Consider the following 16,832-nt stretch of genomic DNA (forward strand, 5'->3'; position numbering starts at 1 on the left):
TTTTATACACTTCTAAAACTACTTTTTGTCATTGCCTTTTATTCTAGGCTATCATTCAAAGAATAAACTCTCGAAAATTTCAAATCTTCTTCGGATTCTTGATTACTTTCATAAATGCTATCGCACCGCTCCAATACCAAGAAGTCCTCATTATACATGTCCAACTGAAGTATAAAATTTAGATTAGGTTTATGGAAAGAACGAATTTTATTAAAATAGGAAACTAACCTGTTTCAAACTGTTAAAATCACTCCAAATTCCACATAATTTGAACGGCGGGTGCTCAGCGGGATCCCTAAAAAGTTTAATAGTGTTCAGGATCCCATTGACATAGTCCTTGCTGAAGAAGTCATAGTATCTATAGAGGGACATTGATCTAATATTTTTGCAAGTTACCAAAAACGAATAAACAAAGTTGCTTTCATTTTTGGCAGCGAAATGAGTTGATGTGATTTCCATGACTTCAAGATCTTTCAGTTGGATCAGAAAAAAGATAAATATTTTATCAGCGAGACCAAGTCTTATACGTTTTAGCCAAGTTATTTTTGTTACCTCAACCATGTCTAAAAAATCTAGATCTGTATTATCCAAAAGCAAGCTTTGAAGATTTGGTAAAGCCTTCAGCTCCTTAAGAACCGCCCATAGGGATATTCTGAGGGGATTATGTATCTGTAGTTCTGTGAGATTTTTGATATCAGCTATAAAATTAATATCTTTGGTGTGGTAAACAACGCATTCTAGAGATTGTAAGTTCTTAAAAGCTGTTATCAATCTGAAGTCCTGGGATGTAAAGGCAAGTTTTTGTAATTTTTGAGGTGACTGTAAGGCTATGGTCGTCAATAGGTTTTCTACAGCTTGTGGTTTATAATCAAGATAAATTAGCAGTTCATTTAGTTTTGGCAACTTGGCTAAAAGATCAAAGTTGATCGGAGTTAAGGGACTATTTAATTCCGTTAAAAAAGAATACTGTGCATCTAAGGCTTCTCCATCTGGTACTGCATTCAAAGTATGAAAATCAGTTTTGTGCTTTACAAAATTAGATGCATTTCCACGCAGACGACACTTTTGACAATAAGGAACTTTTAAGTTAGATGTCTTAGTTCCTGATTTGAGTTCCCAATATTTAGCTTCCGGCAGGCCAAGCCGAAGTCTCTCCAAAGATCTTATGCCAGCAAGCTCGTCAATCTCTTCGGTACTCAGTCTTGTCCCTTCAATGGAGAGACTTTTAAGTACTTGAACTTTTCTAGAAGAAAGATCCTTAAGCAATCTGGTCAGAGATCCTTGCGGATGGACGATAAGTGTTAGGCTTTCTAGTTGATTCAGCTCGGCTACATGATCGAAATTTCTAGAACAAAAGAAGCCACTTTTGAGGATTCTTAAGCTCTGAATCTTTACCAGCTCTTTGAGTTCTGCTGGACTGATGATTACAGCTTCCAATTCCCGTAGGTTTTGTGTTTCCAGTAAAGTAAATTCCTTAAAAAATGGCACAAATGAGCCAGTTATATGGTTTCCCCTTATCTCTAGTCTTTTTAGATTTCTTAGCTTGGCAAAGGGAGCAAAGATTTTTGCATTATAAAAATTATATTTGCCAAAAAAGTCCAATATGAGAGTCAAGAATCCATGGTCATGCACTAGACGAATCTCTAGGCATTCAGTTCTGATACGATCCACTCGGTTTTCAGTCTCAGTCATCCCTTCAAGTTGCTTTAGTTTCACCGCAATCATTTGTTTTATCTGAAGGATGGAACATCGAATGTCAGTTAACGTTGCTATGGAAGCCAAGGTTAAAATTTCCTCTTCGGAAATGGGATCTTTCTTATAGAGGTCTATCCTCTCGATTAACCGCAGTTGAGACTGTGATTGAATTTGCATTAGAGCTAGCAGACAGCTTGTAGAGTACCAGCCCTCGCAGCAAAGTCGCGCAGCTTGGGCGAAATCTTGATCCATGGCTTTGTACATTAACTTTGGATCTTTCAAGAGCATCGATTGATAGTATCCATCAGATATTTTGTTCAAATCTGTATTACCTCTATAGGTAACCTTGAAGAGATCTTTTTGTTCATCATTTGATATTGGATCATATAAATCGTATTGCTTGGGATGACCTAGAATGCGGACATCTATTAGGTTGCCTGTAAGAGGCAAGTCAGCGTATATGGAATTATCCCGCAAACAGCACTTAAGAGAAACCAAGCAGGTGATGGAGGTCAGGGCCAAGGCTTCTTCGTTGCTAACATAGGTTTCTGGTATGCATATCCTGTGGATGTGCTTGTCCCTGAAGCCTTGAAAGAGTCTTAGTAGCGATCCCTCCTGATGCTGGCCAAGCAGGATTAATTCATTGAGCCTTGGCAGTTTGGCGAGAGCTGCATATTCCGTGGCATCTACTTCATGTTTCATTAGAAAACTTAGATGCTCCAGTTGATTGCAATATGGCACTATATCCGTCAATCTTCCATATAATTCGTTATTACTCAGAATGAGCTTGCGTAGATTTGGATTTAATTGGCAAAACTGAACCAGGATGTTGGTCCTCATTCCAACGTCTAAGTAAAGAGTTTCCAGATGTCTGATCTGGGGAACACTCTCCAGGGTGTATCCTAAAAAGTTAACATATAAGAATTGTTTTCGATTATCTATATTATTGACTCACCTTTCATTTTAAGAAAAAGCTCTCGCAATTTGTACTTATTTTTGAGGCAGTTTGTGAGCTCCTCAAACCTATCCATATGTTCGCGGTAATGTTCTGCGGGTTCATAGACCAACTTTACCGACTTCAAATTCTCGTTTTCAGTGATTTGATTTAGGTAATTACTCCAGAATAGCTTTCTTTCGTTAACTGATAAGCCATTCATATGTTGATAAATGTTGGAAAAATCTATCACTATCCATGGTGATCTATTCAAAAATGTATTTTCTAAGCAGAGTTTGTTATACAGATCAGGACTCCAGTCCCTGAAAGCTTTGGTGACTTCTTCACTGCTAATCACAAAGCTTATGAGATCATTGTATCTTAACAGATCATCTTTACTGCATTCTAAGTCGCAGTTGCTTTTAATTTGGCGAAATATTTCATTGAAACAATAAGAGTTTAAGTTTAATATGCCTATTTTGCCAATTAAATCAGTATACTCCTCCATGGCTTCTTCTTTACACGACCTCTCCAAGCTAAAGTTTGGAACTGACTAATGTTTATTCTGCCTAATCGGTTATCGGTCGTCAGTGATAAGCGTTGGCCAAATATAACTAAAACCCCCCTGTCTGTGTTATAAAATGTTTCCTGTTTGTATACCCTTGCTAAAATTGTATGTGTTTTTATAAACAATTTATAGTTAAATTTTTATAAACTTTAATAATGGTAAATTGCAAAAACCCAATTATTAAATAGCGGCTAAAGGGACCTTTTGCCAAGGATCAGGCAGCTTTGTCGTGTAAGAATTCATATAGTGGTAAATTAAATAATAAATAGTATTTATTACTTTGAAAGTAGGTATTTCCTTACATATCCGGTTTAATGCTGGCATATGGAAAAATGTCCTGTTTTAAGCACATAAGGTATTATTGAATTAAGTTCTTAACTTAAGAACTAAAAGGAGCATTTACCAAGAAACAATATATTTTCAACATTTTCATAATCTTTTATTGTTGATATTCTTTCACATACATTAACATACCCGTCATATGATAATGCTTGACAAAATATAGCATTGTAGAGTTGATATTTAATATTCGTTTAACGTTACTACCACACAAAACAAAGAACAGAACAAGAGCACAACCGTTAAGTGTTAACAGTTTACGCATATTTATTTTTATGTATTGGGAACATCCAGAGAAATCAATATATAAAAAAAATATGATGTTTATATATGAAGCCCTTAATTTCTACTGTCGAAATCTATATTTCACTTTCTGTTAGCCATCGCCAAGTATTATTCAAGGTCGTCGATATTTGCGTTTCCAGATGAACACTCTATAATTTTGGCGCCGTCAAGCTGTTGTCCCGAACTCTGCCCCAACGAGATTGGCCCATCGTTACCCTCGGCTGCCCGATTCCCGAACTCCTGCATCTTCACGATCAGCATCGCGAATACTTGAGCTGGAAGGGAGGATTGCAACACTTGCAGCAGACGAGCTGGCTGGCCACACACAACGATGGCATTCGCCAAGTGCTCCACGCCAGTTTCAAAATCTCCACGGGCGATCAGCGTTTCTCCCAGTTGGATTTCTTGTAGGAAATATCTGAAAAGATTGGAATTTCATTATTAAATACTGTTTAGTACACATGATAGCACAAACATAAATATGGATACCATGTAAGAAAACACTTTTTTTGTATTATTTATGCCCATCTTAAACATATTTCGTAGATCCTTTCACTCGAAAGTCTAAAGCACAAGCTTAACTACTACTTGCTTCCAGTTACAGCTTTTCATATTAACATAAAACTTTGCTATCGCAGATGTCTGGATTTAAGTTAAAATATGGTACATTTTATGAGTCACAAAAGGAAAAGCTTGGGCTTATAAGCACGTAAATGTGTTTTCTTATTGGAGATTGGAGAAAATTCCATGATTGTTGCTTTGCAAAGAAGACATTTGTTTAGTTAACCCATCCACATGCACGAAAATATGTACATACATATGTACATCGATTTGGTTGGGAAAACATGAATTTGCGTGTATGAATGGAGGTGTAATGAATCGGCACTTCTACACGTGCCGAATTATATAATGCGTATCCCATGGAGGAATCCTACCTTTCAATGGCTTCATGGTCGTTTAGATTTGGAATTCCTGGTTTGGCAGTGCCGGTTTTCCTGTTGCGACGGCGACCTACAATGTGTTGAAATGTTCAGTTTCTTTCATAATTAAATATACTAACAAGTATTCTTACGCTCGCGGACTTTCTTCTTGTACTCGGGATCATTGCGGCGCTTCTTGTCGAAGTAAATACAGTATCCAATGAACAGTGTTCCGGCAACTCCCGCTGCAATGCCAATTGCAGTCTTGTTCATTTCTATCATAGTATTACGACAATGTTTTCCGAATCAACTGTGTCTTATTTTACATTCCGCATGTGCCATCGATTTACATAAAACAAAAATCGATATCGCCAGCTTTGAGGCGTTTCATGTTCTTTGGTTGAATTCAACAAATTTGAAACTGTGGAAAGGAACACTTTTTTATTTTTAATATATATTAATTTAATAACTTAATTTTTTAAATTAAGATTTTGTATTAAGATTTTACTTTGATCACTTTTCTTTAAAGCATATTCTTAATTTGTATGTTGTTTTTAAAAATCAGTAGCGAAACGGCCTACACTTTACAAAAATTTGCGTTTGGACTTAGGCAGTTTTTTTTTCTAACATTAATGTTTTAAAATACATAAACCGCATGGAGCAGCTGACACCAGCTTATCATTAACTATTATAACTATTATAATTTACAAGTTATTTTCCTTCCATGCGAAATAAATGTATTATCAATCTCGCACCCTCAACATAAAAATTAATCTATGGTATAAAAGAAAATAAAATTAAATAATAAAAGTGTATATCCTTGACGTAATAAGTAGAATTGACCAAATTTATATTTTTATCAAAAATTATCTCAGCATTGAAATTAAAACCGTTATTTTTTAAAACGTTAAAAGAGTACGCTGAAAAAAAAACCAAATAATCTATTTTAAAAAAGTTTTTAAACTCTATTAGAATAAAAAATATATAAATATAGGTGTATTATACAAAAATTAACATAAACCTTGAGTTGTTCATAACTTTCACCCGAAAATATGTAATTGACGCAGAACCATGATGAATTCCAAAAGCTAAATTGATAAGTTCCAAACTGCGAGTGTGTGGTTGTGCCGAAGAGCATGGATATGTGTATATATACCCGCATACATAAGAGCCTATATGTTTGTATTCTGTAAATATACATTTCTCTTTAATAAATAAGTATTAGTGGGTCGTTGTTGGCCCTCCTATTGAACAATTCCTTCACTTAACCCCGGAGCATTCAAATCGACAGTAACCATGCGGAGCTTGTGGCTAAATACGTTGACCAAGCAAAGTAAGCAAAAAGAATGGCTAGGTTTTTACTGGATCTAATGGGGTCTCCTTTTAGGTCTATATCGGTTGAGTACCAAACGGTACTCCACCAACACTGAGCCAAAGGAGCCCTTGGTAAAAACTAAATCGATACCTGGCCCCAAATCACTTGAGCTTAAAAAGCAACTGGATTCTGTTCAGGTGAGTTTTATTTTTATTTCTGCCTATCAACTGTAAAAGTATTTAAAAGTTTAAAAGCGCATAAATAAATTGCTAAGAACTTTTCTTCGACATCGGACCACTTAAAGATAACTTTTTTTTCATATGCAATTTATTTATTAAAACGAATTGGTTTTTTATAGGCCACCGGAACCATCCAATTCTTTGCTGATTACGAAAAGTCAATTGGAAATTACATCTCCGACGTTGATGGAAATGTATTACTAGATGTCTACACACAAATTTCCTCGGTTCCATTGGGTTACAATCATCCCAGATTATTCAAAGTCTTTAACAACGAGCAAAACCTGAAAAGTAAGTGGGGGTCACCTTTAAATTCATTTAGATTGTCAATTAGTATCAAAACTGATTTCTCATTTCACATGCTCTGTTTTTATCTGGATTTCTATATCTTATACACCCACATATATATGTATTTTTAGCTTTGATCAACAGACCTGCACTTGGTGTCTTCCCTGGCAAAGAATGGCCAGAAAAACTACATTCAGTTCTGTTGAACATTGCACCGAAAGGACTTAACAAAATCACAACGATGATGTGTGGTTCGTGCTCAAATGAAAATGCATACAAGAGCATCTTTATCTGGTGAGTTATAAGCATAGGGAATTTGTGTTTTCGGTAGTTAAGATAACAGATATACATATTATTGCATTGTAAACTTTTATCATATTTTTATCAATAGGTACCAAAACAAACTTCGCGGCAATGCACCCCTTACCGAGCAGGAGAAAAACTCTTGCATGATTAACATTCCGCCAGGAGCTCCAAAACTAAGTATTCTCTCATTCAAGGGAGCATTCCATGGACGCACTCTAGGCGCTCTATCTACCACACATTCTAAGTACATTCATAAGCTGGATGTTCCTTCCTTTGATTGGCCAATTGCCTCGTTTCCCGAATACAAATATCCTTTGGACGAAAACGTTGCTCACAACAAGAAGGAGGATGAAAAATGCCTTAGCGAAGTACAGGATCTGATTCAGCAATATGCCAGCAAGAATCCTGTCGCCGGAATTGTCGTAGAGCCCATTCAAAGCGAGGGAGGTGACAACGAAGCATCGCCTGAGTTCTTCAGGAGTCTGCAGGCAATTTGCAAGAAGAATGGTATCGCTCTCTTGATCGATGAAGTACAAACCGGTGGAGGTAGCACCGGAAAGTTCTGGGCTCATGAGCACTTCGAATTGGAGAGTCCACCAGATGTTGTTACCTTCAGTAAGAAGCTACAGTTGGGGGGCTATTTCCACAACGATGACTTCATTCCGAATGAACCGTACAGAATCTTCAACACCTGGATGGGTGATCCAGGAAAGGTCCTTCTTTTGGAGGAAGTGGTTAAGGTGATTCAGGAAGAAAACCTCTTGGCTAATGTCGATGTGGCTGGTAAGGTTTTGAAGAATGGATTGTTGAGTCTTGAGAAGGAATTCCCGCATATCTTGAACTCCACACGTGGCCGTGGAACATTTTTGGCCATTAACTGTACTAACACCAAGGTGCGAGATCAAATAATTGGCGCCCTGAAGTTGAACGGCATTCAAACGGGGGGATGTGGAGAGATTTCCATTCGATTCCGCCCAGCTTTGATATTTAAGGAATATCATGCAAACATTGTCCTAGATCGCTTCCGCAAGGTTCTTCAAGCTATTTAAGAACAAAAAAAAAAATAAAAAGAAAAATGATAGTGCTCTGAAAATTGCTAGTGCATGCAATATATGTTATCAAAATGAATAATAAAGTGAATTTATTTTATCCCTCTGTTAATAATAGTTGTTTTCTTTGAAATAATAATTAGGAACTTTTTAGAGGGGAAGACAAATAAGCCACAAATCGATTAATAACAAAATAAACAAAGCCCGTAAATTTACGATGGTAATAAAAAAGTTATTAAATTATTCAAAGACCAAATCAGATATCATAATCTAATCTTGGTAAATTTTCCTAAACACAAACACAAAAAACGATAAATAAAACTGGGTAGTAACATTTTGGCTGTTGATAGATAAAACCCAAATATAGATTAATAAACTTTGTTTACTTACTTTCTTAATACTTTTATATTTGTAAATTGAAAAAAAATCGCTTCCTTTATGATCATTTTATTATGAAAAATTTAAAACCTCAACATGGGTGTTTTGGAACGGTCATAATAGATATTATTTAATATTATAATTTAATATTATAAGAATTGTTTATTATTAGAAAGAAATATACATAATGGCCATACTGAAACAAAACAATTTAATTCGCAATTACTCTATACACGTTTAAATGATTATTGCTTGCTTTTCAATAGTAATTAAGTTAATGAGACTGTGGATCACACTGTAATAATCGTACTATTGATGGATCACTTTTGGCTCCCTCTATGAACTCTTCCAAGCTTAATTTGCCATCTTTGTTTCGATCCATTTGCCGAAAAATCTTATCGGTTCGTTTCTCAGGAGTGCTCTCGTCCTCTGGCATTTTCATCACCGACCCGACCATTTTATATATTGCCTTGAGAAAGAAAAAATAAGGTTTTTAATGATCTATGACTTCATTTTCAGTAACTTACTGTAACAATTTCTAGCATTTCCTGCCGCGATATGTATCCGTTTCCATCTAGATCGTACATTGAGAATGCCCATTTCAGTTTTTGCTCGAGTTTGCCCCGAGATGTGACACTTAGTGCACATAAAAACTCTCTAAAGTCTATAGTGCCATCGCCGTTTGCATCAAATGTCCGGAAAACATGTTCTGCAAACTGAATATGGTGTGAATATAACAATAAAGTTCATTAAAAACCAATTAATAGAGAAAGATGCAAACAAGTCTTACTTTGCTGGCGTCACCATATGGAAAGAAGTTCCCATATATCTTCTTAAACTCCTCTACTGATAAATGCCCACTAGGGCAGTCCTTAAGAAAGCCTTTATACCATTCTTGGATCTCAGCATCTAAAATATATATTTCTTTTTAGTTAATTATTTCTTTTTACTTTTGTCTTATCAACTTACCTGTGAACTCTGTGTTTTGTTTGAGATCCTCCAAAACCTCAGGTTTTAGTTTACTATTTTGCTTTCCCATTGTTGCAGGACAATTTCATTATACAGTTATCTTAAAATGCAATATAATATATAAAATTAACATCTATATTTTGGAAAAACAAAGTATAGTTTTCATCGGTTACCGAAGTTTAGATACCCTTGCAGACTGATTGTTTTATGGATAGCCAAATTAAGCAGATTGCCAATGGAGAATATTGTACGACCTTACTGCAGTGTAAACCTTTATTAACCAGATAATCTCTACTTCAATATTTTATTTATTTAATAGTTATATGCAATATAGTTGAACAACACTACTAGTTGACTAAAAGCATATAATTTTATAAACGAAAGCATTCCCGATATGATTTAACATCTTCCCGAAGTCAGATAATTTGAGTATATATTTTCCTACCGCAGATGAGGAAAATCCTCATACCATCCATGCAATATATAAGTATAATGCTATCTGGTTCTATTATCCAAATAATGAGTTTCAATAACTTCAAGAAGTATAAAAAAAACTAAAGATTTTCCAGGCATTCACCCTAAAGGTAAAATATTTGCTTTAATATCGAAAGAATATATAAAAGAAAGCACTTTTTATTTTCAATATTCTTACAACCCTTTACTTAATAAAGTAAAGATTCTCTCGCCGTTTGAAGAGTGTCCAATCGTCAGTATGCATTTCTTTATTAAAACATATCAACTCGTATGCCATTGAGACCAAGCTGAGAAAAACATCTATTAATGTGATTAATGCAAAAATCAAATAATTTAAAAACTATAAACGACATGTACTTGTTTTCTTTTTTAAATGTGATGAAATTTTTTAATGAATTAATTTTAATGACACACTGAAAATAGTTTAATGAGTTCATAGTTTTATAGTAGTTTAATTTTAGTATAAGAAATATAAATTAAATATTTATACATTTCATTACTGATTTCATCAAATACACACATATTGTAGGATATAATTGTTTATGGTGCCAACATTTTTGACAACTCCTCGTCCTGCAAGCATCCTTTTAAGAACTCATCTTGGGTTAATTGACCATCGTTATTTTCGTCCATTTTTGCAAAAATATTTTTTGCTCTTTCTTCTGCTGAATCAGCTGGACGATTAGATGAGCACGCTCCTAGCATGTCATAAATTGCCTGGGAACACAGAAATTTATATTTAAAGTCAAAAAATCAAAAACAAACGAAGGATTAGAGGTTCGTATTATTTATTAATCATCCTTGAGTAAATTATGTTTGGTTCCTACCTGAACAATTTTGGTCATTTCTTGTATGTCTATAACACCGTTGCCATCAACATCGTACATTCGAAAAGCCCACTTTAACTTTTCCTCCGGTGTTCCGCTTGAAGTTACATCTATTGCGAGTAAAAATTCCTAAAAAAACGAAACAATTTTAAAATAGTAAAATAATATTTTAACCAGTAGAGAAAAGAATTTCACTGTCAAGAGGTATGCATTCATTATTTTAGTTGATTTATTATTTAAACTAACATGCGCGAAGGGGGCCCACAAACTGACATAGCTATACAATAATCAAACAATATGCATTCTCATCACATATACAATATACATTCGATCACTTCGATTCATGAAATGAGTGGCATCCAAGTATGTACAAACGACTTTACCCAGAAATTCCTAAGGTATATTAAAGGGTCTTGCACATATTCCTGTTTGAAATAATATTTCTCATATATTAAAAAAAAATTAATATTAACTGCCTGATATATAAGCACACCTTTTATGTACTCTTTTGTGTATCTAAGGCAACATAGTTCGAAAAGAAAACATACACAGTAACCTCTGTATTGAGAACAGAGAAATGTTAGTTGACGAAAAATTACCTTAAAGTCAATATATCCATTTTTGTCCATATCGAATGTACGAAAAACATGGTCGCAAAACTCTTCCGCATTTCCCGAGGGGAAAAACATTTTATACATATCGACAAACTTAGCTGGCGTCAATCGGCCGTTGGGGCAATCTTGCTATATTAAAAACGAGACGAACGTACACAATTTGAGACTTTTTCGCTTGATGTGGTAATATTTGTACTCACCTTAAATCCTTTATACCACTCTTTAATTGTGGCCTCGTCATATCTCGTATGCGTTTTTAAAAACTCCATGTCTTCTTTAGTTAAACGGTCTTTACTACTTAAGCACCCCATGATTTCACTGTTTTTTTTTTTTTGTTGTTTTATAAACGTTTTAGGAGCTAATTGGTTTCTATTTAGTTTGGTTTTTCTTTGTTTAAATTGCTTTGCCTGGCCTGTACATTTGACTTAATGTTTATTTGTGGACAGAAAAACTCCCAAATCAATAATTGTGCTTGTATAGCATTACGTTAACGATATGTATGAATTGTGGCACGAACAAATGATGATTGAACGAGCGACTCATTTATAAATTTTTCTTGATAATAATAAGCAAAAATGTACTTGACTATTAACTTGTATATTTCAAACCTGATGTGTACCGAAGGACTAATCAAATGGTTGAGGCGCATGCGCGGAAATTGTCTCTATACAGGACGATTATTGGTTAACCATATTTTCTGTACACGGTAGGACTTTTTTAAAAAAGGAAACAGGGTTGCCACGTTCACCCACAACATTTATCAATTACTTCAATTCATTTAATACAAAATGACGTTATTTTTAATTGTACAATTTTTACAAATGCTAAAAAGTAAAATAGTTTGGATAAGAAAAAGAAATTAATGAATGTCGAAACAATTTCCCCCTAGTATGGTTATTACCCACGCGTTAAGCTTTTAAAGTTTAATAGCAAAATATGCTTATTGCTTTCCGCTTTTTAAGTTGTTTATGATAATAAACCGATCGATTTTAGGCAGACTGTAATTTATAAATCACTTGTTTTTATTGTTATAAATAATTATTTATACGAAAATGTACAAAAAGCGGATGCAGAGCTGCAAATTAAAAGGTTGTGTCAGTCAATTCCCACGTAGAACGGTTACCTCACCCGCAAAACAAACCGTCACACAAATTGCGATCCCGTCAGAAAAAGCAAAATGCCATTCTGGAGAAAGCAAAGATCAATGATCTAATAGTGCAAACGATGAAACAATGGTTTACTTTCGCCCAACGACGAACAATTGCTTTTAATTTAGAGCCACGATAAATTAAGAATAGACTTTGTTCCATTTGTTTAAATTTTGCTTTATATATTTAATACCAAAAAGACAGTAAGTATATGTTCTCCATTACACATTTTTCTTTTGTGAAAAATGTATTTATCAAAATGTTAATATTAATTTTAATATTAACCATCTGCAAGGGTATCTCCTTTTATGGTTTATTAATAAATATTTTATTGGTGGTTTTATATAATCCGAATGGGTATTAAACATGATCAGTTAGTATGAATGATTATCTTAAAGGTTTACACACACATTTCGAGTATATTTAATACAAATCATATTTGTTTAATTGGCTGCTTAAGTATCAGGGTTAGTCATGCATTTTAGGCTATAATTAAGCTAGGCACGAATATTATTGATAGGATTTAATATTGGTTTTATTTAAGATCTATTACTTACGTGAGATTATTTTCCGACGACCATAGTCATTATTTACCTCCTGAGGCTAATATTCTGAAAATACATATAAAAAAAGATTATTAAAAAAATATCACAATAAGTTTTTTTTACATAAATTTTAAGAAATACATTTTTAAAAGATTTTCGGAAATCTAAAAACTAAACTTTAAATATTGATTTTTTACGCGCAACGTATAAATTCTTACTACGTTTTCAAAAAATCCATTAAAAACTTTTTAATATGCCAACATGTTGGCAAACTAATACTCAAATATCAAAAATCGCTAAGGTCAGGGTCAATCGAAAAGAAATTATTGTGCTTCCTGTTTTATTTTGAATGCGTATTTTGAAACAATGATTAAGAATAAAGTTGTTTAATCTGGGTCACTTGTTAAGGCCTGCTTTTCCTAGCCAGTTAGTACACTCTATGTTGTATTCCGGAATATGCGAATGCGAAGCCAATGCAATTTTAAATCCCCTTTCATGATGGAAACGCCAAAGGAAATGTGGAATTTTTGGCACACGCATACGCCTGCGTGTCACGTGGGTAAAATACACGGCCCGCGCCTATAACTTTTTCTTTCATTTTTTTTTTCTGACCCAAAGCCTTTGCTCTTTTTTGTGCATATAATATAATCACACTCAATCGGGTTAGGCTTTCGATTTAGATAAAGCAAATCCGAATCAGGCCGAACCAAAGGTTCCGCATAAGTTAAGGCAGGCGTTATAGCAGGATGGTTTTTGTGGGTGGTCCAACTGCTTACTACACGCTTTAACTCCCAATGGGGTTTGGACACGGTCGTTCTTACATAAATTGACACCATTTTTCGCTCAATAATCGAAATGCATTAATATAAACCGGCTTGAAATAAGCAAAGCTTTCAAATTAAATAAAGTAGTTTGTTGTTTGGCCATATGTATGTACATATGTACATATTTACGTACATATGTAGCGAATATGTTTTTGTCACATGGGCATAAATGCCCTCAAAAAATATCCATAATAAACGCCTCAGCTACATACTCATTTTTTATTTCCACTATAAATTCGTCCTAAATTGTTATTTTTGATATTTATATATATACTCGAGTGCATACATATATATACATATACGCATACAATATATGCACGCAAAATGAGTAAAGTGTGTATATGGCTCAGATCACTCGTATTTCGAATGCCTCCATGGGCGTATAAGTGATTATTACCTGAAGAAAGCTGACACATTGATTTTCGGCACATTTCTGCCACCTGCTAAATTAAACAATACCACTTTTTGCAAATGCAATAAACTTATTCGACCAAAACACAATCAATACAACAAATTTAGGGGTGGGTTAAATTGAAGCGATATATATTGAATTAGAGTTATATCGATACATTTTTGTTGTTGCTCTTGTTATATCGATACGGCAGTTCACAAAACAGCAAAAACATTGGGGTGGCCGTTTTTAAAACAGCACGGAATTTTGAGAACAGAAGTATTCTCATTTTTAATATAGTAATATGAATAATTATAAAAAATATTTTAATAATAAATTAGAAAGCCAAAATTTACTTATTAGCTTTTATTTGTTCAAAAACGAACTTTTAAATTCTAAAATTTTTTTCAATTATATTTTTTATATTTTTTTTTTAAGAACTTCAAGTAATGAGTCTTTTTAAAATATACATTATATATAAAAAAAAGTAAATTGAAAAAAGCTTGAAAATAAAAGATTTAATCTATTTTGCACTTAGAATGAAACTTGATATCTTTGTCTCACACTATTACTGCAATTATAGGATTTAATTGTTTCACTATTTGCTGATTGCGAGAGATACATAGGTGTTAATATTGATTTGAGCAATTAAATTTAGTATGTGTGTATATATGTCAACCTATGTACATAGTTTCTGCCTCTTGATATATTTAGATTAAGTTTTCTAAGTGCATTTGTTGCGAGCAGCAGATCGATCATTTAGTCTTTTTTCTTTTATATCAGTATAAACACTATAGTAAAGGTATTATCGCTTAATTTTCAAGTGAACCCAATATCCTAGTTAGCTGTACTAGGTGATAGAAAGCCAATGTGATACCCTTGCCAATAACATAGAAATTTATATTTGCCAATAAGTAAATTACAAGGACTTATCTAAGATATGCCTTTTAGTCCTTCGGAATATTATTTGTGACTTAAGCGGTTGAATATTACTTTCTTTAAGAAATAAAGCAAATGAATTCAAACATAAACAAATTCTTAAAGCATTACGTTTGAAAACTTATGTAATAATTTATATATAGACTAAAATGCATTGAACCATTTCAATCGTCCTGAACTCGAAACATTTAAAGATATGCCAACAATTTGGGCGTCCTGAATTCGAAAAATTCGAGGATCTTTTAACCTATTTCTACATAAAATTGAGAAATAATTAATTGGTTAATTTAAAATACAATTTAGGTTGTGTAATATTATGCAACCTTTGGAAAGGTCACCCTATAATGATAATTAAAAGATGATAGCCTTATTTCGGGAGATAAGTTATAAATTTAGAGAGCCTTCATCTTCTATGAAGGATATTTGACTTATAAACGCCCTTTGGATTCCAGTAATATGGCAGACGAAGAAGATCCATGGGGTTTCGACGATGGCGGCGAGGAAGAGAAGGCGGCTTCATCGAATCAGGCATCGAACGCGGGAACTCCGGCCCCACCCTCCAAAGCACCGAGTGTGGCATCCGATCACAAGGCTGACAGCGTAGTGGCAGGCACTCCGGCTGGGGAGGAGGCTGCTCCTGAAGAAATCGAAGAAATCAAAGCGCCACCACCTCCGCCAGAAGACGATGGCTATAGGAAACCAGTGCAACTGTACCGACACTGGGTCAGGTTAGTATATTACGAATAAATATTGAATATATTATGCAATCTTGTATTTTTTTAGGCCGAAATTTCTCCAATACAAATATATGTACAACTACAGAACCAATTATTATGATGATGTAATTGATTATATTGAGAAAAAACAAACTGGAGTGGCAAGAGAGATACCCAGACCTCAGACGTGGGCAGAACGTGTCCTGCGCACACGAAATATCAGGTAAAATTAAAAAATATATTTGATATATTATTTTAATTAAATACTTAATTTTTTTTAGTGGCAGTGACATTGATTCCTATGCACCAGCAAAGAGGGATAAACAATTAATTCAAACACTGGCGGCCTCGATAAGAACTTATAATTACCACACCAAGGCATACATTAACCAAAGGTATGCCAGTGTCCTTTAGTAAGTGCACTTAAATGTAATAATAGAACCGTTATAAAGGATGAATACTCGTAGCTATATAAATTAATAACATTTTTAAAAGATCTATACATATAGTCAGTCAGTAAGCGTTTGTATATCTGCGCATCTCCAAACTCTAATATCGGCGTTATATATACATATATATCGATGTTAATAACGCCCGATAACACACTTTTCAATAAACAAAGAATATATTTTGTATATTTTCTTAAACCAGTAATTTCTGTTAATATATTGTTATATATATGTATATATTTATATATATTAACACAACTTACCTCTCAAGGCAGCGTATTTTTAAGATTATTTACTTCATTTTTAGGAAAGTAAATAAATTTAAAAACTTATTTATAAAGCTTAAAATAAAAAACTGTGCAATAAATGAAAATAAACAAATATCGTCGTTTTATTAATTTTTTGATTAAAGGGTAGAAAATATAACTTTTTATATATATTATTAAGTGCTATAAAATCGTCATAAATATTATTCTGGATATTGAATAGTGACACCTCCTTCGGTGGACTGCAGGTTGGTTACTACTTTCTATGAAAAGAATAATACAAAATCAAAATAGTCCAAAGTCCCACCAAATACAGAGCTTATTTTCACCCTAATAACGCACATTACAGTAAAT

General features: G+C 33.7%; 6 protein-coding genes across 7 annotated transcripts; 2 read left to right on the forward strand and 4 right to left on the reverse strand.

Moving 5' to 3' along the window:
* Window positions 1–38: 38 nt before the first annotated feature.
* On the reverse strand, window positions 39–3,137 carry LOC108107542. The gene is made up of 3 exons (XM_017215083.1): window positions 2,651–3,137; window positions 229–2,597; window positions 39–164 (listed from the first exon to the last, which is right to left on the reverse strand). Exons 1-3 carry the CDS (start codon window positions 3,135–3,137, stop codon window positions 39–41), a joined length of 2,982 nt encoding a protein of 993 aa, XP_017070572.1.
* A 477-nt stretch (window positions 3,138–3,614) lies between these two features.
* LOC108107585 (mitochondrial import receptor subunit TOM20 homolog) lies at window positions 3,615–5,095 on the reverse strand. The gene is made up of 3 exons (XM_017215146.2): window positions 4,894–5,095; window positions 4,757–4,832; window positions 3,615–4,239 (listed from the first exon to the last, which is right to left on the reverse strand). Exons 1-3 carry the CDS (start codon window positions 5,021–5,023, stop codon window positions 3,930–3,932), a joined length of 516 nt encoding a protein of 171 aa, XP_017070635.1. The 5' UTR covers window positions 5,024–5,095; the 3' UTR covers window positions 3,615–3,929.
* An 845-nt stretch (window positions 5,096–5,940) lies between these two features.
* On the forward strand, window positions 5,941–8,050 carry LOC108108049 (4-aminobutyrate aminotransferase, mitochondrial). The gene is made up of 5 exons (XM_017215923.2): window positions 5,941–6,074; window positions 6,129–6,253; window positions 6,415–6,586; window positions 6,715–6,877; window positions 6,975–8,050. The coding sequence occupies exons 1-5, from the start codon at window positions 6,038–6,040 to the stop codon at window positions 7,936–7,938; spliced, it is 1,461 nt and encodes a 486-aa protein (XP_017071412.1). The 5' UTR covers window positions 5,941–6,037; the 3' UTR covers window positions 7,939–8,050.
* A 408-nt stretch (window positions 8,051–8,458) lies between these two features.
* LOC108108050 (neurocalcin homolog) lies at window positions 8,459–14,170 on the reverse strand. The gene is made up of 6 exons (XM_017215924.1): window positions 14,115–14,170; window positions 12,906–12,959; window positions 9,286–9,385; window positions 9,107–9,225; window positions 8,844–9,032; window positions 8,459–8,785 (listed from the first exon to the last, which is right to left on the reverse strand). The coding sequence occupies exons 3-6, from the start codon at window positions 9,353–9,355 to the stop codon at window positions 8,591–8,593; spliced, it is 573 nt and encodes a 190-aa protein (XP_017071413.1). The 5' UTR covers window positions 9,356–9,385; window positions 12,906–12,959; window positions 14,115–14,170; the 3' UTR covers window positions 8,459–8,590.
* LOC108108051 (neuronal calcium sensor 2) lies at window positions 10,196–14,177 on the reverse strand. 2 transcript variants are annotated; one of them, XM_017215925.2, is made up of 6 exons: window positions 14,115–14,177; window positions 12,906–12,959; window positions 11,401–12,024; window positions 11,186–11,329; window positions 10,587–10,715; window positions 10,196–10,476 (listed from the first exon to the last, which is right to left on the reverse strand). In XM_017215925.2, exons 3-6 carry the CDS (start codon window positions 11,509–11,511, stop codon window positions 10,300–10,302), a joined length of 561 nt encoding a protein of 186 aa, XP_017071414.1. In that variant the 5' UTR covers window positions 11,512–12,024; window positions 12,906–12,959; window positions 14,115–14,177; the 3' UTR covers window positions 10,196–10,299. The 2 variants fall into 2 exon arrangements, with proteins under 2 accessions (XP_017071414.1, XP_017071415.1); XM_017215926.2 differs by lacking the exons at window positions 11,186–11,329; window positions 11,401–12,024 and having other exon boundaries at window positions 14,115–14,174.
* Window positions 14,178–14,816: 639 nt separating this feature from the next.
* On the forward strand, window positions 14,817–16,457 carry LOC108107614 (flightin). Its single transcript, XM_017215184.1, has 4 exons — window positions 14,817–14,910; window positions 15,500–15,775; window positions 15,831–15,986; window positions 16,045–16,457. The coding sequence occupies exons 2-4, from the start codon at window positions 15,504–15,506 to the stop codon at window positions 16,175–16,177; spliced, it is 561 nt and encodes a 186-aa protein (XP_017070673.1). The 5' UTR covers window positions 14,817–14,910; window positions 15,500–15,503; the 3' UTR covers window positions 16,178–16,457.
* The last annotated feature ends 375 nt before the right edge of the window (window positions 16,458–16,832 follow it).

Source organism: Drosophila eugracilis, unplaced genomic scaffold, assembly GCF_018153835.1.
Source record: "Drosophila eugracilis isolate 14026-0451.02 unplaced genomic scaffold, ASM1815383v1 contig_2088, whole genome shotgun sequence".
NCBI classification, from domain to species: domain Eukaryota; kingdom Metazoa; phylum Arthropoda; class Insecta; order Diptera; family Drosophilidae; genus Drosophila; species Drosophila eugracilis.

Coding starts and splice junctions, on each gene's coding strand:
- LOC108107542 (XM_017215083.1), bottom strand. CDS start 3,137: ATGGAGGAGTATACTGATTTAATTGGCAAAATAGGCATATTAAACTTA. Junction 2,598..2,650: donor GCTTTTTCTTAAAATGAAAG/GTGAGTCAATAA, acceptor TTAACTTTTTAG/GATACACCCTGGAGAGTGTT. Junction 165..228: donor ATTTTAACAGTTTGAAACAG/GTTAGTTTCCTA, acceptor TTTATACTTCAG/TTGGACATGTATAATGAGGA.
- LOC108107585 (XM_017215146.2), bottom strand. CDS start 5,023: ATGATAGAAATGAACAAGACTGCAATTGGCATTGCAGCGGGAGTTGCC. Junction 4,833..4,893: donor CAAGAAGAAAGTCCGCGAGC/GTAAGAATACTT, acceptor AACACATTGTAG/GTCGCCGTCGCAACAGGAAA. Junction 4,240..4,756: donor GACCATGAAGCCATTGAAAG/GTAGGATTCCTC, acceptor CAATCTTTTCAG/ATATTTCCTACAAGAAATCC.
- LOC108108049 (XM_017215923.2), top strand. CDS start 6,038: ATGCGGAGCTTGTGGCTAAATACGTTGACCAAGCAAA. Junction 6,587..6,714: donor CAACGAGCAAAACCTGAAAA/GTAAGTGGGGGT, acceptor ATGTATTTTTAG/CTTTGATCAACAGACCTGCA. Junction 6,878..6,974: donor TACAAGAGCATCTTTATCTG/GTGAGTTATAAG, acceptor TTTTATCAATAG/GTACCAAAACAAACTTCGCG.
- LOC108108050 (XM_017215924.1), bottom strand. CDS start 9,355: ATGGGAAAGCAAAATAGTAAACTAAAACCTGAGGTTTTGGAGGATCTC. Junction 9,033..9,106: donor CATATGGTGACGCCAGCAAA/GTAAGACTTGTT, acceptor CACCATATTCAG/TTTGCAGAACATGTTTTCCG. Junction 8,786..8,843: donor AAATGCTAGAAATTGTTACA/GTAAGTTACTGA, acceptor TTCTTTCTCAAG/GCAATATATAAAATGGTCGG.
- LOC108108051 (XM_017215925.2), bottom strand. CDS start 11,511: ATGGGGTGCTTAAGTAGTAAAGACCGTTTAACTAAAGAAGACATGGAG. Junction 10,716..11,185: donor ATGGATATATTGACTTTAAG/GTAATTTTTCGT, acceptor TCGTTTTTTTAG/GAATTTTTACTCGCAATAGA. Junction 10,477..10,586: donor AAATGACCAAAATTGTTCAG/GTAGGAACCAAA, acceptor CTGTGTTCCCAG/GCAATTTATGACATGCTAGG.
- LOC108107614 (XM_017215184.1), top strand. CDS start 15,504: ATGGCAGACGAAGAAGATCCATGGGGTTTCGACGATGGCGGCGAGGAA. Junction 15,776..15,830: donor CTGTACCGACACTGGGTCAG/GTTAGTATATTA, acceptor GTATTTTTTTAG/GCCGAAATTTCTCCAATACA. Junction 15,987..16,044: donor CTGCGCACACGAAATATCAG/GTAAAATTAAAA, acceptor AATTTTTTTTAG/TGGCAGTGACATTGATTCCT.